The 24,421-nt window shown below is 37.2% G+C and overlaps 1 protein-coding gene across 1 annotated transcript in view; it reads left to right on the top strand.

Moving 5' to 3' along the window:
* Positions 1-24,421, top strand: part of LOC147409879 (kinesin-like protein KIN-7C, mitochondrial) — an 80,544-nt gene that overhangs the window by 26,708 nt on the left and 29,415 nt on the right. The window contains 9 exon segments of the mRNA XM_086432025.1: positions 373-451; positions 843-910; positions 1,969-2,031; positions 2,198-2,302; positions 8,678-8,782; positions 8,886-8,993; positions 9,076-9,240; positions 9,992-10,087; positions 10,901-11,071. Coding sequence (XP_086288151.1) covers positions 373-451; positions 843-910; positions 1,969-2,031; positions 2,198-2,302; positions 8,678-8,782; positions 8,886-8,993; positions 9,076-9,240; positions 9,992-10,087; positions 10,901-11,071 — 960 coding nt within the window.

Here is a 24,421-nt window from a genome sequence, read left to right as displayed (position 1 = left end):
ACTGTAACTGTTTTGTTTCTACTCTGAAAACTGGTTCAATTTGTCCAAAGAAATTAAAGGACGGAACATGGTGAGAAGATCTATGTTTTTTATTAAATACTCAGTTGATTTCCTTGTGTAGTTTTTAAAACTTTTATAGCTATAAGTCTGTTACTTTTGCATTGTTTATTTTTACCTAATAATCATTTACAAGGCTTAGTTTTCAGGATGATTCTTGACTTGGACAAGGATAAATTTCTATTGTATTTCACTCACTCTATATATCTCCTCTTTTTTGCATTGCATGTCAAGTTCAACCCAAACCCTTTGCTAAGATTTCTCAGATACTTCATTTCTTTCATGTTATTTGAATTTGGTGTTTATGTTGGGCAGGGAACTTATGTTGAGGGAATTAAGGAAGAAGTTGTTCTCTCCCCTGCTCATGCCCTTTCCTTGATAGCATCTGGTGAAGGTACTTAAACTGCGATGTGATTTGCTTATCAAAAGAAATTAATATAATATATATATATGTGCTCGTATTTTAATGGTGGAATGATAATTTTTCTATGTGAAAGTGTTCTTTCATTTATCTTGATAAATGTATTTCATATTGTTTAGCTCAGTAGCCTTTTATATATTTGTTTGCTTCATTTGTTTGGTATGCTTATTTTATTTGTATGTCAACCATGTCATACACTTTTGTTTTGAAAATGCTGTTTGCCTTAATAGTTATTCTCCCATTAAATATCATTATTTCAATAGCATTGATGTTTTCTTTTATTTCATTCTCGCACTGTCAAGTTCTGTCTTGCTTGAGCAGCTGAAATCTTATTAACCTACTTGTGCTTTTGATGTTGTTGCAGAGCACAGACATGTGGGTTCTAATAATTTCAATTTACTTAGCAGTCGGAGCCACACTATTTTCACTTTGGTAATTATTCTTGTGTCCATTTAATTTAATATAAGTTTAAAAAATGTCTCACCTCATGTATGCTTGATGAGTCTCACCTCATGTATGCTTGATGATGAGAAGATTCTGATTACTCATTTCCCATATGCCACTATCATTTCATAATTTTATTCTAGGATGGAACTTAGCAAAAGCAATTCTCAATTTACTGTTACAGCCTGTAAAATAAACTACATCTGGGATCAGAAAATATTTTAATTCTCAAATTTGTACTCGCATTACTTTCTCAAGCATAAATGATGTGATGGATCAATAGAATCGGCAAAATTAATGGTGAAAGTTCATTAACACGTCAGTGATTTTCGGTGGACACAACAATTCCTCTCTGTCTGTCTGTCTGTCTCTCTCTCTCTCCTGAACTCACACCAGGCCTTTGCACTTTTTAAAATCAAAATGTAAATGGTGGGGTCTTAAGCTGACTCAATTTGATTCTTTATGTAGAACTTTCTTACAACCCCTACTTATCACTAAAACTCCCTTGTAGTCCCCTACTAAATTAATCTAAGTTAAGGCTGTATTTTGAAATAAATTTTTATTTAAATCCTTCAATTTTTAAATTTTTTTTTCTTCATTAGTCAGACTGATCATTTCTGTGCATTGTGAAATTTCAAATTTCTTTCCCCAAATCCCAATATTTTAACCTCAACTTCTCTAATATTCTAAATTATGAATTTTCTCTATTACAAGATTTTAAATTTTAAATTTAAACTTTCAGATTATTCATGATTAATTATTTTAAGTTCTAATTTACACATTTAAACGTAGTTAAACATATTAACAAAAACATTAATACTCCATGTCTACAGATTAATTTTCTTAAAAGGGTGAAAATCTGTCTTTATCAAAATTTTCTCTTGTTAAACTCTTATATCCCAAGTCTTAGTAACCAAAAAATTTGTAAATTATGATATTTTCCCTGATTGGGTGTTCTTGGAAATCTTTTATGCTTATTTTTATTTCACTGTTATACTTCTCATGTTTATAGACCAGAAATAAGAACTGATGACTATTTATGTCAGACCATTGAAAGCAGCCCACGTGGCGAAAATCAAGGGGAGGAAGATGTGACCTTGTCCCAACTGGTAATGTTGCTTATGCAAACTATTTTATTTTATTTATTTATTTATATGTGCAGCATTTCCGTAAAGTAGGCACTTCAGTTGTATGATGGCTTTTAACATACTGTTAGGTTGCTTTTATGGCAATGATGTAGATGGCCCTTTTCGTTAACTCAACTTTCCTTCCCAGAACTTAATTGATCTTGCAGGGTCTGAAAGTTCTAAAACTGAAACGACTGGATTGCGACGAAAAGAAGGTTCATACATAAATAAAAGCTTACTAACTCTTGGAACTGTAAGATATTACTATTTTTATTCTGTCTTTATGTTTCTTCCATAGGCAATTTGTGACTGCTAGATTTATATCTAAACAAGTTAATCATCATTACAAAAGGGGTGCAATCATCTTCTTCATTTTAAAAAATATTTATTGATTTTTAATTTTCCAAGCACACATTTTTGCTAAATAATATTTTTTTTAAAATTTTTTTAATTGTAAATTAGATCTCACGGGCTTTGGGAAGCAAATTCCTAATGTACATTGTATTCGTATGTACATCACTTCTTACAAGGGTATTTGCTATGCTTTAATATCTCACGCCCAGGATCTATCATGAAGTCATGGGGATCAGTGATAGGTTTTGGGGCATGACAAGTCCTCATCTAATTGTGAACAAGAAAAGAGTTTCGATTAATGAGTTAAAAATTGTTTGGATCTCCCCATCATCGAAATTCTTTCTAAATCGAAAATCCCAAGACACCTCCTCCCTAGTCTGAACCTTGAAATGTTTTATTGGACGCCTCTTTTTAGATGACACGGAATATAGTTCTGGGAATTGGACTAGCAAGGAGCCTGCATCAGATCAAAGATTCTCCCAAAATTGAACCTAATCCTTTCCAGCTACCTTACATGTTAGTCTTTTCTAGATTGCTTGGAGGATCTTAACAATTCCTTTCCACACATGGCATAAAAAAAGGGGAGTCTAACTTCCCCACTGTCCCAACCGTTGAAATTCACCTTGTACTTGTCCGACCACCAATCTCCAAGGACTTCCTAGCTGATGACCATATCTCCAAAGCCATTGCCCAACAGAGTCTAACCCATCTACCCAAATTTATGAAGTCCAAGGTCATCTTCCTTAGACACTAGTTTAAAATCCTCAATTACCCCCCTTAGAGTGCATCTTGCTTTTTTAGGATCCTAACCTTCTTCCTACTCTCAAATCTCAATGGCTGAATCCCAAATGGAAAAACTTCTATATGATGCACCTAGAGTAATACTCTATCACGCCCCAAATTCAACTATATGTTGACTTGGCAACATGACTAGGGGATACTCGACCCGTCCCAAACTCGAAACTTGAGCATAAACCTCAAAACTATGCAAGGGAGAGATCTACTAACACCTAAAGCTTATTGGTCTAGATACCACGCCTTGGGACTCCTGTGATTCCCGAGGTATGGGTCGAGAGTTGAGGTAACTCAAAGACCTTTCTACCTAAAGAAATTTCAATTTACATAGCAATAGAAATAATTAATTATTCTACAAGCTAATAATTTGTAACACCAGAATTTTATCTAAAGCATAGGTGATACTAGCATATATATATGTTTAGTGACAGAAGATATCATAGCTATAACAAAAGAGTAGTTCATAAGGTATAACAAAATTAAGAAATCAAGTACGTCCCGAAGGACAATATACATAAATAAACAAAAGACATCCCAACATCTAATAAAAGACCTATTGTCGGGGAAAATAGATCGTAGCAACAGCAAACCGATGGCTCTTCATCGCATGACCTTTGAATCAGGGTCTGGCTTGTAGTACGGTTCTGTTCTAGCTCCTAGTATGGCTCCTCCTCAACGTACTCTCCCACCAGGAAGGTGTCTTCTATAGGGAAACCTGAAAGATGGAAAAAATGGTATGAACAACAAACTCACCCACCACGTACCGACTAACCCTAAGCTAGTCACCCAGGGGTGAGAAAACAATCTAGTTTCTAAGTTGTGTCCTTAAAAATATGGTGTGTGAAATGAATTTTATTTATGATAACCATGATGCATAAATCGAGAATTATATCTAACTATGTTTAAATACATCTACTATATGTTATTTACTAATAGAAGAAAGCAAGTAAATCTCATGATAGTCGCATATCTAAAGCATTGCAATGATAATCAATTAATTTTAGTTTAGTTATAGTTATATAATAACATAATAAATATGCATACAACATCATATTACAATATAGTGAGGGTATTTCTAGTGGGTCTAAGCTTGCGACTAATCTTCCCATCAAAGTCGGCCTGCCCAATTGTGTAGGACTCTACTATGTACCGGCGTAGAACGGAACCGAGGTCCCATTAATTTACCGAAGAGGGATCCTAACATCGTTGGCTTTTTAACATGGGTTGGGCGTCTTCACCTAACTTGATTTTCCGGTCTGGTGTGGTAACCATTGGCTCCCATGGAGAGTATGAGGTTGTTCGCAATATGCCATCTTTTGCGGCCCAGGTTGCCGTTTGACAATAGGGTCAATGCCCAACTAAACCTAATGGCAGTCAACCATTCGACGACTACAGTAGGATGGATCCTTGTCTAAACCAGGTGTGAATCTCGCGTTTAATGCCTATCAGGGGTACGTGCAATCTTAAATCCCTCTAGCTACTGACCTCAACCTTTTTACAATCAAAATCAAGGTTTATCAGAAAAAGATATAACCAGTACTTCCTAGACTTCGTTGGTAGCAACTGTCTCCAAGGTGTCCCATATCACCAGGGAGCAAGTCAAATCCATCGATATCTTAGGTAATTCCTCATTTCTAGAAGAGCGAAGGGATTACTCGCAAGGTAGTTTCACGGTCATTTTCCAGCTCACCAATTATACTTAAATAATATAAGTATGTGTTTTATTTGCAATAAATCCTGAAGAAATTGGTGAGATGTTAAATCATTGGTATAATAACCAATTATACTTAAATAATATAAGTATGTTTTTTATTTGCAATAAATCCTTAAGAAATTGGTGAGATGTTAAATCATCGGTATAATAATTGTTTTAATTTTGATTTGTTAAAAAGAAAATCAAAACACGAAAATAAAACATTACAACTCGTCCCATGGATACCCAGAAATTGCCCGTCAATTCCAATGTCGTGTTTCATCTCGATGTACTCACTAAATAAGTCATCCATAATCATAAACAATGTATTATCCATATCCCAAATTGATTGTCTACCATATCACTCTTAAACTACACCACCGGATATCCATGTGACGAGTACACATCACAATAGTCATCTATACATACTTAGTAAATGCACATATTTATATTATAGATAATTTTGAAAATAGAAGAGGTTTCTTCATTTCCAAAACAAAAACATTTGCTAAGAAAATGAGATATTTTTAAGTTACTAAACATGATATCTCATAGTAAACATAAGAGGTTTTTCAGTTATAAATTATAAATTTCTTATGGTAAATAAGAAACATTACTACGATTTACAAAACAAAATCTTTTATGAGTGAGATGAGATGGTTCTAGATTATAAATCAATGTTACAAAACATAAATTTTCTTGATAAAAATGAGGTATATGTATGATGTAAAACAGAAATATTTGAGAGTTTTTTAGGTAATAAAACATAAGCATTTCATGGTAAAATGATGTATATTTATACAGCAAAGCAGAAATATTGAGAACTTTGTAGATAATAAAACATACGCACTTCATATTAACATTTCATGATAACAATGATATACTTCCATATTATAAAATAGAAACATTACATGAACAACATAAGAGTTTTCTATGTTATAAAACAGAAATATTACATAACAATTATGAGAGGTAGGTTGTAAGATTTCTAGTGATGTTCTTTCTTCGAATAATTATGTTCGTAGGGTCTAACAAGATGGTGAAAACAGTCCATAATTTAGTAATTTAGAAGTATATAAACATTTAAAGATGAAATTTTCTTCTCTAATCATTCATATCAAATAACCAAGTCATGTATAATTAAGCCAAAAAAATCATTTTATATATGATAAGTGAAATATAAAACACACTATCTTTTCCTCCTATGTCAAATAAGTTGAATGAAGCTGATTTTGAAAATTATTAGTTTTAAAATCAGCAATACAAGTATTTTAAAAAACATGTCGGGTGGCTACCTAGGGTGAGAAGGAACATAGCTTCTCAAACCGCAAGCACAACTCGCAAAAACCCTATTCCTCGGTTTCGGTTCTGTGCTTCGGCTCCGCCACCTTGAGTTATTTTGAGGTTGAAATACAAAAAGACTTCATTAAGTATGAATGTCTATAGTTCATATTCTAGCTAAAGTTTCCTTTACTAATATATCTTACCTAAGATTGTATGTGTTCCTCTTCAAGAATGCTTGAAGGTGGACTCTCCTAGAAGAGTTGAGGTTATAATTTCTTAGTGAAAGGAGAACCTAATAAGCAAGAATGATGGCTAAAGGAAAATGAAAAAGATAGAAGAATCTGTAGTAGTGAGAAACCACTTACCTTAGTAAGTATTAAATGAAGACTTCTTCTCAAATGCCAAGTTAGGTGACATAAGAAGGTTGCTGATTTTTCTTTTCAAGAATCCTTTATAACTTCTTAACAGTGTTGAGAGAAGAGCTTTAGAAGAGGAATATACACTAGACTTGAGTTATGGAGATTTGTGGAGGTAATTGAGGGGGATGGGAGGTCTCTAGAGATGCTTAGGCAATTGAGAATGCATGAAAGAGTAGAGACATAGAGATTTACCTAATTTTTAGAACTATGAATTGAGGTGGCAATATGAAGCCATATGGACAAGTTGAAAAAAAGTGCTTGCATAGGATCATATAGATTGGGCTGAGATTTAGTCATGGGTGGAGATAAACTAACTAGGATCAAGTTAGTTAACTAAGATTAGTTAGAATTTCACCTTAGTTAAGGGGTGGTTGGAGTTGGTTAAAGTTTAAAACAACCATGGTCAAGTTAAGTTCTAACTAGGAGTAATGCATGGGGGTTAACTAGACACTTGTCTCTTAGTTAAAGATATGGTGTCTTTGAGTGAAAATCTGATGTGGCAACTATGATGAGGTGGGTAGAAATGAGAGGGTTCAATTTTTAAGTGATAAGTGTGATTGGATGCATGGTAGGTGGGTTGGACACATGGCAACCAAGTCTTACATGTAAAACCATATGCAATAAATTGCAACAATGATGTTGCTGATGTAAGCCATCAGTTTGAGGTGACTAGGAACATATTTTTTTTATTGTATGTTACATCTAGTAATATACAAAGTTACCCCCGATGGACGAGATTTCAGATCATTCTTTCGGACTCGTTTTGAGTCTGATTTTGGCGATCCAATAGTCAATTCTTATCTATTCAATGAGATTTACGCAATGGTGTAGTTCGATCTCATCGATGGTACTCTGATCAAGTATCATCTTACAAGCAATTATGCGAATCTCGAGGCAATGCCTCAAGGTTCGATTTACATGATTTAATAGTCTATCTTGCTTGATTTATCTATATCTTTCTATTTGTCATACCCGATTAGATCTGATTTTTTTTTCATGTATCTCGAGGTAATTTCTTGAGATTCGTTTCAACTTCGATCTAGGTGATCTTATAATCCATCCTATGTAGTTTTATTTATTTTTCTTTATTTTTGAGGGGTAATCCTTGGTGATGTTTGTTGGCTTGGTTAATACCTTGGTTAACCTTTAATCCTTATCTAATCCTAGTGCGTATCTCAAGGAATTATTGAAAGAGATAGTTATGATTGTATAATCATTCCTTTTGAGATTAATAGTTGTATAACCAATAAAGTAACATTAAACAGTTAAATTACAAGTTCTTTTTTTTGCTTGTCACTAGACGGGTCTCGACATGTGCTTCAAGAAAATTCTTGATAACTAAAATAAAAAATCTGAAAATGACCCGCCCTATCTAGATGAGTGTCGTTTGGGGTTATCACATGCTCATATACTCACTTGACACCACAAAATCTAGCAATAATCTGAATAGTCTCTTGATCAGTCTTGAAGACAATACTCTTTTGCATATTGTTTTTTGGTCGGGGTTGTTTGGTGTCGTTTGTGGATCAAATCTTTCCTTACCCTGTTTATGTAAACCACCTGTGTTTCCTCCCACACTTGACATTCTCCCCCTTCTTTATTGAAATTTAGGAAAATCATCTTGTAGTTGGAAGTAATCTTTTACACATTTGTTGTTGATCTGTTCTAGTTGAGAGTTTGTGCTTGTGTTTTGGTGGCTTTGGTGCTAGTGCTAGCTGGAAATTCAGTTGTTTACCCTTATTTCTGTCTTGTGTGGCTTACAATTTTTTATTTTTTTTGGGTGTGTGTCTGTGTTGGGGGGGGGGGGGGGGGATTGTTGTTATCAATCCCCAATGATCATCCAGATCCATTTTGATCCCCAGGAATGATCCACATTAGTTGAATATTTTAAAAGGGACAATGCTGAATTACTACAATACAGAATTCCTATCCTGGTATTACTATTACATAAAAGTGTTTGACCAGAGATATCAGATTCTAGTATTTGTATGTGTATGCAGACTGGTGCCTCTGGTGGCTAATTGAGTTATCTGTATCCTAGTTCTACCTCAAGTAGGGATTTAGAAACTGTTCCTCCCTGCAGGTGATTTCTAAACTGACAGATGGAAAAGCTACACATATTCCCTATCGAGATTCCAAACTCACACGTTTGTTGCAGTCCTCGCTTAGTGGTCATGGAAGGGTTTCCGTAAGTTAATTTCATTGAATTTAATTCTTTAACAAATCATTTTAAGTCTATGTTGTTTCGTTTTCTTTAAACCCAGTCTTTCTTCTTTCAACCCCTTCTGTAGCTTATTTGCACCGTGACCCCTGCTTCTAGCAATAGTGAAGAGACACACAATACACTCAAGTTTGCACATCGAAGTAAACATGTGGAAATTAAAGCTTCTCAAAATAAGGTGAATTTTGTAAATATTTATGTATATTTGCATTTTGACCAAGGCCCATTGCATTAGCTATATAACCTTTTTCCATTTTTAGATTATGGACGAGAAGTCTCTTATAAAAAAATATCAGAGGGAAATTTCTAGCTTAAAGCAGGAGCTTCAACAGTTAAAGGAAGGGATAATAGAGAAGCCATATCTTATTGCATCTAACCAAGAAGATCTTTTTAATCTTAAGCTTCAGGTTCGTGCTTTCAAATATGCTATATAAAAATAATTATTAAAACATTCACTTGTTTGATTGTTTTGAATCCTAGTGATAATTTTTTTTTATACTTCATAAAAACCCTAATGATAAATTTTAAGTCTTTACTCTTTACAGTAGTGTTACATCTTTGTATTTGCTAGTATTGAACCGTGGTCATTCCTTGTGTTACCTACACTAGTTGTGTAATATCTTGTCTACGAAAGTGTCATCCAGTTTTTTGGGAGGCCACTCCCTTCTAGATCCAGTGACACTGTTTTGGAGGCCACTCCCTTCTAGAGCCAAAGCCCCATCAGGCCAAATTTTGAGTACAGCATGTCCCAATCCTTCTGTTCACCGTGGGCCAAACAAAATAAGATGAGTTCGGATATGTTATTCTCCATTTGGGCATCAAAACCTTGTGTCCAATCACCACCTATGATTATTTAATGTCTTGATTATAAGGCATAGGAGTGGGACAAAGACCAATTACAAGGTCCATTTAGAAGGATCATGGAAGTTGAAGGTTCTTATGAAGACCCAAAGGAATTGAAGTTTTGAGAGTGAATTTATACACTCTTGAATTAACAGAAGATGTGGCTTTAGATGGATAGGAATGGATAATCCCCAAAATTTTGGGATGAGGCTTGATGATGATATGTTTTTAATTATTTCCAACTAACAAATATTCATCAGCGCTTTATTGTCTTCACTCCCCCTCCCCACCTTTTTTGATCAATAATATGACATGCCATCATCAAATTGACTGACAAAGTTAATCTTGGTTTCTTCTAAAAGTACAATATCATCAAGTATCCCTGAAAAGCCAGGTCATAGAAGAAGGCACTCCTTTGGGGAAGACGAGGTGCTTTAATTATATCTATTTATAAAGTAACTTGATATTTTGTATCTATGTTGCATTAAATCTTCTAAAACATGTCACATTTTGGCTTTGTACAAAATCTTGTGTGGCACTTCTATGTTTTCCTCTTTCCTTATTGAAAGACTAGAGTTTGCTCATGCTTACGGCACAATCATCCTCTTCGGGGTTAAGGGGGTAAAAGAGGAAAAAAAATAAAGTGGGAGGGGTATTATTAGAATATTTTGAGGTTAAGGGGGTAAAAGATGAAAAATAATAAGGTGGGTTCAAAGGGTAAAAGAGAAAATATAGTAAACTTAGAGGGGTAAAGAGGAAAAGTAATGAAGTTGGCCCCACAAAAGTTGTAGTTGGATGTGACATTTGTTCCCCAAAAAATTGTAGCTGAGGGACATTTATTCCCCCCAAAACTGAAGCAAAGGTGTGTCCTACAGTTGTGTTTTATTGTATAGATGTTAATTATCATTTAACATATTCTAATCATGAATTCACCTTTTCTGATCGACATTTTCTTTGTATCAGATATGTATTGTATGTGATACATAACATAAGATATCCCATCGCATGATTCATTGTTTTATCTTGTGCACATATTTACTTAGTTCTAAATGTTGTAAAATATAGTCAATGCCAAATCAGACGATTATGTCGTGTGTCACACCTGCAGAAGTATCTATGGAACATAGTTACTGAATATTTTTGAATGCCAACGTATATGATATATAGTTTTTTTTTTTCTTGAGATTGGTTGCCTATCTTTCCTTATATTTTGTAGTGACCAAACTAACATTGTTGATGCAGCTAGCATATTTGCCAGATAGAAAACGAGATTACATTCTTGATGATGATGCTGGTAGCCTTGATTCAGAGTTTTCTGCAGAAGGAAGGTGTGATATCACTAATCTAGATGAATTTGTTAAAGATGACCGGAAGAACAGGAGACGTGGAATGCTTAACTGGTTTAAACTGCGAGTGAGTTTCTTTACTTCTTTCCCCCGTTTTTTTTTGAGAAATTTTAGTTGACACCCACACTCATCTATCCATGTTAGTCCAACATACAAATGTTAACTTTGACTGCTCCCAAAGTAATAACAAAAGGGATGGACTGCCCCTGCTGGTTGACTTGGAAGGAGAAGAATCAACAGTGGTCGAGAATAAAGGAAAGGATGTGCAAGATGTGGTTTTGGAGGCCATGGCTTTGTTATTTTTTGTTTGGTGTAAAAGGTTTAAAGAGTTTAGGGGCATTTTCTTCGAAGACTTTTTAGTGGATGGGAGAGGGTTTGTATATATATGGGGTAATCTTTTTCCTCCTTTTTCGGTGGGTTGCTTGCCTTTTGGTAGGTTTGTATTTCTTTCTTTCGGCTGGTCCACTCGACCTCCGTTTTTGATTAATGAAATTATCTTTACTTATAAAATAAAAATAAAAATATCAAAGTTCATTCTGGAAAGGAAGAACTTTATAAGGTTCTTAATGCAAATGATGAACTATTGTATTAAAGGCTTGGCAAAGGGACTGTATACGTTCTCAAGAAAATGGATTTGGAGAGATAAGGAGGTCATGGGTTGAATCTTATGTCAATAGGTAGAAATTTTCTGTTCATATTGATAGGGCCCCCAATTGAAAATTTCAGCAAGTCAGTCATATAATGGAACACACTTTCACTTTTCCGTTTCATAGGAGGAACTCACCATCATACACCTTCCACTTCAATTGGTATAATTGTTTTCCTTTAATGTGTAGATGCCTAAGGAAGGTCTTGTATGTGAGTTTCTTACGATACCTTTGGATAGGTAAGGTATGTCCATTCAGTTCCACCTTAACCGGTGGGTTGCTTGCCTTTTGGTAGGTTTGTATTTTTCTTTCGGCTGGTCCACTCGACCTCCGTTTTTGATTAATGAAATTATCTTTACTTATAAATGCAAATGATGAAGTATCATTATAAGGCTGGCAAAGGGAAGAACTGTATAAGGTTCGTTCAAAGTAAAATGGATTTGGAGAGATGTTAAGGAGGTCATGGGTTTGATCAATAGGAGAAATAGTCAAGAAAATTTTCTGTTCATATTGATAGGGCCCCCAATTGAAAATTTCAGCAAGTCAGTCATATAATGGAACACACTTTCACTTTTCCGTTCATAGGAGGAACTCACCATCATACACCTTCCACTTCAATTGGTATAATTGTTTTCCTTTAATGTGTAGATGCCTAAGGAAGGTCTTGTATGTGAGTTTCTTACGATACCTTTGGATAGGTAAGGTATGTCCATTCAGTTCCACCTTAACCGAACTGAATTTTGGGTTTGGTTTTGGTTTTGTTAAAACCAAGAACAAATGGCACCTTCATCTTACAACATCCTTACCCTATAGAGAAGGGGAGATAGAGGATATGTTGGATGAACATGTGACCAGACATGGAGGACCTCAGAAGTATCTTATCAAGTGAAAAAACTGACTAGAGTCAGATTGCACATGGACTGTACAAAAGATCAATTATAGAGAGCAGCTGCAAGACTACAAGGCATGATCTTGATTCGTTGGAGCAGACATTGATTTTGCCAGAGGCAAAATTTTTTTAGTCAGGGAGAATTGATGAGACATCTAAGTAGCGGATTAGAGTGTTGGTGCATGGAAGAACTTTTTTAGTGGGCTAGCTAGTGTTTATTTAGTCTTGAGTTTTCTTTTATGTTTTATCAGTTATTGGACCCTACCTTTTTGGTATTTTAGTTATTAGTGTGTGGGCTAGTTATATGTGGGGGAAAGGTGTGTTTATTTTGTTATTTATAGTGTTATTGGGCCGTATGGGGAAGCAGTACATCGCATTATAGGTGTTGTAGGAAAACCTAGATTTTTTTCAATTCTAGGTTTGTTCTACTTTAGGAAGGGCGGTGGAAAGGCTAATTAGGCGGTGAAGGAGAAAGAAAAATCATAGAAAAACGGTTTCGAGCCCAAAAACTTTTATGACTATTTTAAAAGGTTTCACAAGGCCAATTTGATATGTGAAATATGGAATTTTGCAATTATGATGTTTTGCAATAGGGTGTCCTAATTAGGTTTAGGGGTATGAAATAGGATTGGGTTTGCTAGAGGGAATGTTTGAAGATTGTAGATTGGGTTGTAGTTTTCAAATATGAGGTTTGAAAGAGTTTGGATAGTTTTTTTTTTTTTTTCCAATTATTATATATTTGGGTGGTTGATATCTCACAAATAAACAAAAAAAAAAGGTGTAAAAAAGGGATTGAAGAAGAATTTTAAAGAGAAAAACATCATATAGATTTACCTTTGAATCACAACAAGAGTTCTTGGCATCACGCCAAGATGGTCTCACACTATATCCAATCGAGAAACCTCAATATGGAAGTTGTAAAATTTCTTTTTATTCCATAGACTGTTTAAAGTCAATTACAATTGCCATATGTATAGGTTCTCACATATTAGATTCAAAACCTTAATCCTAATATGATTTAACATTGATGCTTTTGACCTTGAGATGCAAAATCGTGTAAACTTGATACGCTATCAATATTTTGGCCATAACTTTTTCAAAACACATTGGATTCGCAAAATCTTGGGCTCTTTTAATAGGTAATCTAATAGCTTTTCAAATGACTCGAAAATCAATCAAATACGACAAGTTTTGACCTTAAAATAATACCTAAAGAAAAATGACGTGAATAATACTTAGACTTGAATCAAATTTCTAAAATAACCTAAAAGAATTGAAAAAACTCTTATATCCCTAAAATCCGTCCACATTTTTATGGGCTATAAAATCTATTAAATGACGACCAATGATATCTGATGTCCCCATCAATGTTGGACCATGACTACAAATTGCAATTTTCCATCTTGGCAAAGCCTCCAGTGTACCCGTTTGAGATGATTAGGTTGATGTGTGAGTTAGTGAACAACTACTTAATGGACAAAAGTTGTTGATGTTGCCTCCAAAAGATCTTCCCTGGATTCCTTTGACGTATGTTATCCATTTCATGATCTTGTACCTATACTGGTTCTAGAACTATAGGCACACTATCTTTGGAAATTGATATCTCATCTGCCTTTTTGTCAACTTGCTCTTGGATTGATGGTACAATAGTTCACTCCCATGAAGATACCTTGAGTAGATATCGTCTACCTTAAGTGATGCATAGAAGATTCTGCTCCACATCAAGATAGCCTATACATGTGACGTGGGACCCAAGCTCATCCCAATACAGTATGACATTCCTTTAAAGGGACTACTTTGCACTCAACACCATCTGTAAACTTTCACTGATGGAATTGAATGATGAAACCATCACGATATCCTCAATAACTCTTATCTTCAATATTTTGCAAGATCTTCTAAGTAAGATTTGTGGAGATCAAGTTTTCCTCAGACTCATCACTATACAATTCCCTTGAATGAATTCCTTGAAGGTAAGAAAAATCTGGTCTTAACTACCAATACCATATGTAGCCTTTACTCTATTCCAATTTCCAAGTTTAGCTCTAATACCAAAATTAATCTTGGACAACCTATTTTTATTGATTCTAGGTTTGTTCTACTTTAAGAAGGATGGTGGAAATACTAATTAGATGGTGAAGTAGAAAAACATTATAAAAAGCATTTTTAAGAAGAGGTTTCAAGCCCAAATGTTTTATTAACTATTGTGAAAGATTTCACAAGGCCAATTGGATATAAGAAATACAAAGTTTTGCAATTAGGATATTTTGCAACAAGGCATCGTAATTAGGTTTAGGGGTATGATATAGGGTTAGCTTTGTTAGAAGAAATGTTTGAAGGTTGTAGATTTTAGATATGAGTTTTGAATGGGTTTGTATAGGATAGATTTGGGTGGTTCCTTGTGAATCAAGAAGGTTTTGGATAGGTTGATCTGTCACACAAAAAAACAAAAAAAAAAAAACTGTAGAGAATAGTTGGCTATAATGGATTGAAGAAGAAGATTCAAGAAAAAAGATGATAGATTTACCTTGGAATCATACTAAGGGTCCTTGGCATCACACCAACATGACCTCACACCATATCCAATCACTGGAGAAACCTCAAAAAAAAAAAAAAAAAAAAATAGTGGTGTAAATTTTATTTATTTATTCCATAAATTGTTTAAAATTAATTACAATAACCATATATACATAGGGTCTTACAAATTAGACTCAAAATCTTCTTTTTTGATAAGTGAATTTATTAATAAGAGGACAAGAAGTCCTCAAGGAAACAACAAGAAAAACAGGGCAAAGCAAAGCAAAAACAACTACTCCCTAATTACATTCTTCCATCTAAACACGAAGTCTTCAAAGGACAATCCTTTAAAATCAAAGAATTGCTTGCACCAATGAAATAACCACCCAAGAATACTAAAAATTATCTCTTGAAGAGTGCTTTCCTTCCCATTGAACGAGTGCATGTTCCTTTCTTTCCACAAACCCCAACAGATGGTAAAAGGTAGAAAATTCAAAATGATTCTAGACCTGCCAAAAATGGAAAGGTGCCTCCAACCAATCAATAAAGAAGAAACGGAAGAAGGATGACATCACCAAACATTAAACAAAGAGAGAAAATAAGACTAAACACTAAAAACGACATTGCAATGGATGGGGCAATGATCCATAGACTCCCCGTTCTCTTTACACAGATGACAATAATTAACCAACACGAAACCTTTGCGTTTAAGGTCAATTGTGAGAAGTTTATTTAAGATCACTGACCACATGAAAAAAGACACTTTTGAGGGCACCTTAGACCTCCAAATGATTGAGGAAGGAAAATAAATCTCTTGATTACCTTCAAGCAAGTCATTAAACGACTTGACAGAGAAATGACCATCACTACTACCTTTCCAAATCTGGCTATCCTCCCTATCCAACGAAGGACCCGTGGAAGCTAACATCTCCATGATAGAGATCGCATTCTTGATTTTCTAATCATTCAAGCTCTTTCTGAGACCAAGATCCCAAGGCTTTTCCCTCTCGTTATGAACCTAAAAAGTAGAGACAAACATTCTTTACCTCGTGAATAAATCATACAAACTTGGGAATAAAATTTATAAAGGAGTCTCTGTACACTGGCTGTCCTCCCAAAAATGAATGTGATTACCTCTGCCCACTTTACACTTAATATGCTCGCCCGACACCCCTCTTGATTTTGCAATGCCTTTCCACACACCACATCCAAAAGGAAGCTTAGTCAGCGTACTAGACCAACCTAAATGCTCATCCCCAAACTTGGCCGCAATAATTTTCCTCTATAAAGCTTCTCTTTCAATGTTGAAATGTCAACACCATTTCCCCAATAAAGCTCTATTCATGGATTTGAACCTTTTAATATTGAGATCACCCAATCTCCTAGGCTTACAAATAAGTTTCCAATTAGCAAGATGAACTTTTCTATTACCCACATTGTCGTTCCACAAAAAATCTCTCGAGATGCAATTCGATTTTCCTAGGCATAGAGAGCAAAGATAAAAAATGGTTTCAAATGCTTGATAAAGTGCTCCTAATCAAAGTTAACTTCCCCCCCTTCGACAAATACTTAGCTTTCCACGATCCTAGCCTTTTCCTCACTCTCTTTATCAAATCGTTCCAAGCATACGTAGAACCATACGCCGCACCTAAATAGGAACTAGGAAGCTTACTTAGTTGACACCTCACGAATTTTGCCCAAGCCTCAATATTAGGAACTTCACCCATTGCATACATCTTCGTCTTCCTCAAATTAATAGGCAGATCTGACGCAACCTCAAACCAACATAAGTGGCCCTTAAGGAAACACACCTAGCTAATCGTAGCGTCAAGAAAGACTAGAGTGTCATCGGCAATTTGAAGGTGAGAGACTTTCAAGCCCAACTCAGAAATGCCAAAACCTAACAACGTATCCAACGAAGTGACACGAACAAACATCCCCCCCAAAGCTTCAACCATTAGATTAAACATGAAATAAGAAAGAAGATCACCCTATCTTAAACCTCTAGAGCATTTGAAATAACCAGTTGGGTTACCGTTCACTAAAATAGAGAAAGAAGCTGTGGACATGCACTTCCTCATCTAACTAATCCACTTTGCACCGAATCCCATGTGGTTCAAAAGGTACCAAAGAAAGTTCCAATTTACATGATCAGAAGCCTTTTCAATGTCCACTTTACAAGCCAGACCTGCTTTGTCCGAACTTTTCCTGGAATCAATACACTCTAGGGATAACCATTTCCAGTCTCAAAGCAAGGACTTTGGCTAAAATCTTGTAAGTTGACATTAGTAGACTAATGGGCCTAAAGTTCCTCAACCTTTCCGCTTCCTCTTTCTTGGGAAAGACTTATAAATGCTGTATTAGACCCATGATCCAAAAAAGCTTAATCGAAAAAGTCACTTATGGCTAAGAACAAATCTCCCTTCACAACGTCCCAACACCTTGCGGTGCAAATCCCATATAAAACTCATACCCTATAGTATTTTTGACATAACTTTCTGAAAACATATTGAATTCCTAAAATCTTTGACTCCTTGGATAGGCAACTAAATGGCTTTTAAAATGACATGAAAATCAACCCAATGCGACAAGTTTTCATCCCTCAACATAAGACCTCAAGAGAAACGACGTGAATAGTACTTGGACACAAATCAAATTTCTAAAATATCCTAAAACAAATAAAAAGACAACTCTTATATGCCTAAAATCCGTTTAACCCATTAGTGGACTACAAAATATTCTAAAGAATGACCCATGATATCTGATGTCCACATCAATAGGGCTGGATTGCTACCCAACAATTTGGTTTATTTCGTTTTGAGTCATTATGGTAGGAGCTTTCATAAAAACATGATGTTATATTTTATTTTTGGGAGATTGAATAAAAAATTTACTTGTTTTCATAGTTTCCAGTTATTTGATATTTGTTTGATGACAACATTTGGTGTGATTCCAAGCAGCTGGTGTGATTACAAGGTACTATCCTCATTTGTATTCTTCTTCATCCTTCCCTCTTTATTTTCTATCTTCCCTTCAACCCTAGGTCTCACTGAATCACCACAATAGTTCTACAACTTGTTCAAACTAGGTTTAACCCTAGGTATAGCCCAACCAATCCCCATTTTCCACCTTATACACCAATCGAGCCCCTTCTACAAATCCTATACCCTAGCCAAACACCTTTTACAAATTCATACCCCAACCAAAATCCTTTTATAACCTTTTACACCCAGCCAAACTTCATCTGACCCTAAAACAACCTAATTCATTGAACCCTAATCCCTTTAATCACCCCAAACCTTAACCCAACTCTAAAACCTATCGTTGATCTGTCGCTAGGTCTCCTAATCCCAATCTAAACCACCTATCAACCCAAACCAATCACTTATCCGTTAACCAACATTTATTGCCTTAGTTTATGTAAATAATATAGTTTATCAAACAAAAGGCTAGAAATTGTTGATATATATATATATTACTTGTAAGCTTATTTGTGATAACGATTAAATTCTTTCCATTGAACAAACTTGAGCCCAAGCTAGTTATCAAATTTTTTTTTTGATCAATAAAGATAATTTTAAAAAAGAGAAAACTAGGGGGTCGAGGTGACCAACCCAGAACAAGGGAATCAAGTGGAAAAGAAAACAACACACAAAAGGTGTAAAGAAGACAACAAAATCTGAGCAACAAGTTACTCTCTCGGCATCGAACAAATCCTATCCAACCGCACAACGAAATCTTCAAAGAAAATCCCCTTGAACTCTTTATAGAGCTTGCTCCAAGAATACATGAACTCCCAAATAGAAATGATAAGACCTTCCAACGTAGCAACTGTCCCTTCAAAGATACATCTGTTGCGTCCTTTCCAAATGCCCCAACAAATTGCAAATGGAGCCAAGAACCACAGAATCCGTTTAGAAGCGAAAAAAGAACCTCCCCACACTAACCAAGTTTCCAAAATCGACTTAACTGAACGAGGAAAACAACTTACCAAGCCGAACAACGACAAGAAATGCGACCATATGTGATGTGCCACCCTGCAATGAATGAATAAATGATCCACTGTTTCATTCTGGGATCGACACATGCAACATTGATTTGGAGAAATGAAGCCTCTTCTAATAAGCTGATCCAAAGTAGCTAGTCTCCCTAAAGACGCCAACCAAAGGAAAACTGATATCTGCGGAGGAATCTTACCACCCCAGACTAGAGAATGTGGAAATGACACAATACTCCTTGGGGCAATGTCAACATACAGAGATTTAATTGCGAACGTCCCGTCCCGAGTTCCTCCCCACAACCTATTATCTTCCGAAGGGTTCTACTCGTAGCTATTATCCACCAAAGAAATAAGCCTCCCTAGCATATCCACCTCCCAATCATTAAAGGTTCTTCTAAACCCAAAGTCCTAATTAAGCACATCATTAACAGTGCTCTTGAAAGTCTAGATCAATTGATTCTTTTTTAAGGATACTTTGTAAAGATTAGGAAATGAGTCCTTAAGGGGTGCACTTCCGCACCACCAATCCTCCCAAAATCTAACCTTAATCTCAGTCCCAACCTCAACCTAATAATGCACTTTTCTCTTAATTAAAGGAAGTCTTTTGAGGATGCCCTTCCACACACCGCAACCCGAGGCACCTCTCACCGGGCCACTCTCCCAATCAATCCCATTGGTCCCATATTTATCCACAATCACTTTCCTCCAAAGACTTTCTCCCTCCTCCCCGAACCTCCAAAGCTACTTCCCCAACAGAGCCGAATTCATAAGACCAAATTTGCAAATACCCAAACCCCCATTCTTCTTAGGCAAACAAAACTTGTTCCAACTCACCCAATGATATTTTCTCAAGCTGCCTTTGCCATGCCACAAAAAATCACGACAAATTCTTTCTATTTTCACTTCCACATGCCTAGGCATGGAAAACAAAGAGAGTGTAGATGGGAATACTAGCCAAAGCACTTTTAATAAGGGTAACCTTGCCACCTTTCGATAACAGCTTCGCTTTCCAGGTGCTAAGTCTCTTTCTCATTCTTTCGATCACTGGCTCCCAAATGTCTTTGCTAGTGTATCCCATCCCCATCGGGAGCCCCAACTATGTAGATGGAAGGACCCTTTTCTAGAACCCGATTGATGCCGTTGCTACCTCCAAACCTTCTACCTCACTTACCGCATATACTTTGCACTTGCGAAGATTAACCGGAATACCTGAGATTGCCTCGAAACACCCAAGAATACCACTTAAGAAGTTTAACTGTCTCGGTTGGTAATCCAAAAAAATCAAGGTATGGTCTGCAAACTGTACGTGGGACACCACATGTCCTCCCACCTTGGTAGAATAACCAGATATCTCCCCCTCAGCCACCACCTTGGATAGCATCCTACCCAAGGCCTCCATGACTATCAAAAACAAAAAAGGTGACAGCGGATCTCCTTGACGAAGATCCCTTGAACTTCTAAAGTACCCATTTGAAGATCCATTCACCAAGATCGAAAACGTAGAAGTTGAAATGCACTTCATGACCCATCTAACCCACTTTTCGTCGAACCCCATCCTCAACAGATACTTCACCAGATTCCATTTGACATGATCATAGGCTTTCTCTAGATCAACTTTACAAACTAACCTTGGAATTTTCGCTTTTTCCTCGAGTCAATGCATTCATTCGTTATAAGGACCCCATCCAAGATTTATCTCCCTGATACAAAAGCTCCTTGAGCCGGACCAATGATATTACTTAGCACTGTCTTGAGCCTAGTAGCCAAAACCTTCGAAATGATTTTATAAATTGAGCTTACCAGGCTTATCGGTTTAAGGTCCGTGATATCTTCCGTACCCAACACCTTGGGTATAAGAGTGATAAAAGTACAATTAGAACCCAAATCTAAATAGCTTTCCCTATAGAAATCCTTTGTAGTCGCCATCATGTCATCTCTCACTATCTCTCAACATGCTTTGAAGAAACCTAAAGAAAACCCATCCGGCCTCGGTGCCTTATCACTAGCCAAACCACACACCACTCCCCAGACCTCATCTACATCAAATGGTCTTTCGAGCCACCTCTGTTGGTTTAGGGAAATGCTATCAAACTGTAAAGAATTTAAAGTCGGCCTATCCACAAACTCTTCTGAGTACAGATTCTTGTAGAATTGCACCACCCCCTCGGACACCTCCTCTTCACCTACCTTCCAAGAATCATTCACTTTCAGCTTTGAGATAAAGTTAACCTGAGTATTAAAATTCGCCATGCGATGGAAAAAAGATGTATTTCTGTCGCCTTCCTTAAGCCACCGCACTCTCGACTTTTGTTTCTAACATATTTCCTCCATGGCAGCTGTTCTTTGAGATTTAACTTAAGATCTACTCGTCTTAGTCGTTCCTTGTCGCCCAAACCTCCTCTCTCCTCTTTGGCTTCAATCTCTTGCAACTCTAGCAACGCAACACTTTTCCTATCATGCACAGACCCAAATGTTTCTTTATTCCAGATTTTCAACTTTTCTTTGATAGCCTTCAGCTTTAACCTCAAATTTTTTCCTGGTCTACCATCAAACGAGAGTTCACTCCACCAGATACTAATCATCTCCCCAAATCCTTGATGCTCCAACTACATGTTCTCAAAACGAAAAGGCGTAGGCCGATTCCTAGACACCCTTGCCAATAGCGAAATAGGACAATGATTTGACACAGATTTGGCCATTTGTCTTGAGTATGTCTGCCGAAATGTTCTACCCACTCCTACGAAACAAGAAAACGGTCTAATCTGCTAAGCGTAAGATTTTTCTGATTATTAGACCATGTGAACCTTCCCCCACACAGCGACAAATCAATTAACGCATTCCGGTCAATAAACTCTGAGAATTTGCACATCTTCGACGTGACTCTTGACCCCCCACTTTTTTCGAACGAAAATCAAATGACATTAAAGTCTCCCCCCAACACCCACAGTTTATCCCAACGGCCCTGATGTCATCTAATTCTTTCCAAAAGTGACTTCTCTCTCTCTCTCTCTAAAGTTGGACCATACACCCCTGAAAACACCCATGTAAAATCCTCTCCAATCAACCTGCATAAAACTGACACCGAAAACTCCCCGATGAGGTTATCCTCCACCACCACCACCTTCCTATTCCACAAAACAATGATGACACCCGATGCCCCCCAAGAAGGGAGAGCACACCACCCAACTGCTCGAATCCCCCAAATCTCCCTGACCACCCTGTCATCCACTATATCTAGCTTAGATTCTTGCAGGACCACTAAATTTGACTTATGATGATGAAGGAAAGCTTTGATTGCTGCTCTTTTCAAGGCTGCGTTCAGCCCCCTGACGTTCCAATACAAGATCCTAATCGACATTTAAATCGACTAAGCGCCTCCCGGCTCTCCTCCCGTTTTTTCCTGTAAGTGGAAAATCTTGCACCGATCTCTTCAGTTGGATAATTTCCCTCATCAGTCTTTTATTTCTTTCCTTTACCATAGTATCGCAGCACGATAAGTGTCTCGTGATCTTCAACCTGGAAAATTCATACTAAAATCGATCTCTTGGCATCATCCCCCCTTCCCCACTGTACGAGGGCCCAGCCCCCGAAAGAGGCCAATGTCCCACCACCTTCTGCATACAACACTCCACCCCCTTGCTAGTTTTCAGTGCTACATTAACAAGCAATTGAGACACACCACCTTCATTCCTGATGGACATACCTACTTTCAATCCGGTTTCCAACAGATTCGCCAAAATCTGTTCTGTTAAGTTCCTTAATCTCGTTTGATACTCTTTGCTGTCAAACCCCGACTTTGACGTTAGTAACTTTGTATGAGTATCCCTATGTCCTTGCATTAATCCAGAAACTGTCATCTCCTTATCAGACCCGTCGAAAAGCCCTTTATCCCCTCCCAACTGTTTATTGCACCACTGCTTTTTTGACCAATTATAAATTTACCCCTTCTACAAGATGGGATCTTACTACCCATGCATCTTGCCCCACTGAAATCTCTCAGATAGGACGAGGAAATACTAATCCAAGGGGTCCATGCTTTTCCTAAGTTTTCCGCCACAACAATAAAAAAGTTCCCCTTGACCCAATACCCACGCCCCACCTCCCAGCCGAAAGATGAACCTTGAGTTGCTCCTTTGCTGCTTCTACTCTAGAGCTTGTTGTAACCTCCAAGGAAAAGGGGTAAGGCGAAACACACTGATCCCAAACCTTTCCTTGTCGGCCACCCAGATTGCAACCTTTGAATAGCCCGTCTCCTACCATTGAAGCCAAATCACCGCATCTCTGATTATTCCTACCCATAACTCCTTCGTCTAGACAATCCTGCCCAACCTCTCTTATCTCACTCCCAAGAAATCCCTGTATCTTGCTCTCCGAACTTGGAATTATTACAGTATTAGAAGTCCTCCCATTCTTAGGCCCCGTTACGCTGTCCCGAGAAATTTCGCTATTCTAATCCATCACGATCTCCGTCGAATATGACCCAAATGAAAAAGGCGATAGACCTGCTGTCACTGTTCGCCTATAGCTGAACCTCCTCTTGTAAGCTCTGTTTCGATGGAAAAGAAGATGGACCTTAACTCTCAGCCCAACCGACCTCGACTTCCCTTTGGGCTTGCACTTTCCATTCTTATTTAGGTCCGCCCGACTAGATACTGAGCTTTTAACCCACGACTCATTGTTGTCCAGCCCTAAATTGTCACAATGGGCTCGGTGTTTAGCCCAATTAATTGCCCTATTGTTCCACCATGGATATCGTCACCTAGCCCAACCTAATTGGATTCTGCAGCATCACCTAAGGCCACACTACCCACCCCAACAACACCCTCACAATGGGCTACACTAAACAACAACCCATCCTCTTACTGGACGCCTGAGTCCATAGACCCCAAGTCCTGAAAATTTGGGCTCACAACACTCCACTGCCCCAACCTTACGTAACCATTTCCTATATTTCAAATTTGCTGCTACTTTAGCCAGTAGCTAAACCATACGAAGCTGGTCCTTCTCCCATCGACGTGGTTTCTATCGATTACCACACTTGCCACGTGTTACATTGCATGGACTCAGCCTGTCTGTCAAGACCTGAGATAGCTTCTTCCTCACGCAACCTTCCCTTGGAGTCGTTAGATCCAGGCCTGAAATAATATCTCCAGGGCCTTTCTTCTGTCCCGCCTCTTCCTCCGCCTAGTTACCTTTCTCGTTGGAAAATCCAGCTCCGTTTACTGCACCACACTCGCACACCACTGAGGAATTTGACACCCCTGCCTTTTTCCTCTCGTCTTCTTCGCCTTCTTCCTCGACCCCCAACGAGTATTTGAATCCTTCGAACCAAAGGTCAAGACTACGTGGCATTCTCCATGGAGA

Source organism: Akebia trifoliata, chromosome 2, assembly GCF_017979445.1.
Source record: "Akebia trifoliata isolate Shusen 1 chromosome 2, ASM1797944v1, whole genome shotgun sequence".
NCBI lineage: Eukaryota > Viridiplantae > Streptophyta > Magnoliopsida > Ranunculales > Lardizabalaceae > Akebia > Akebia trifoliata.
Note: the sequence above shows the minus strand (reverse complement) of the source record. Positions and strands in the feature narration are given on the sequence as shown.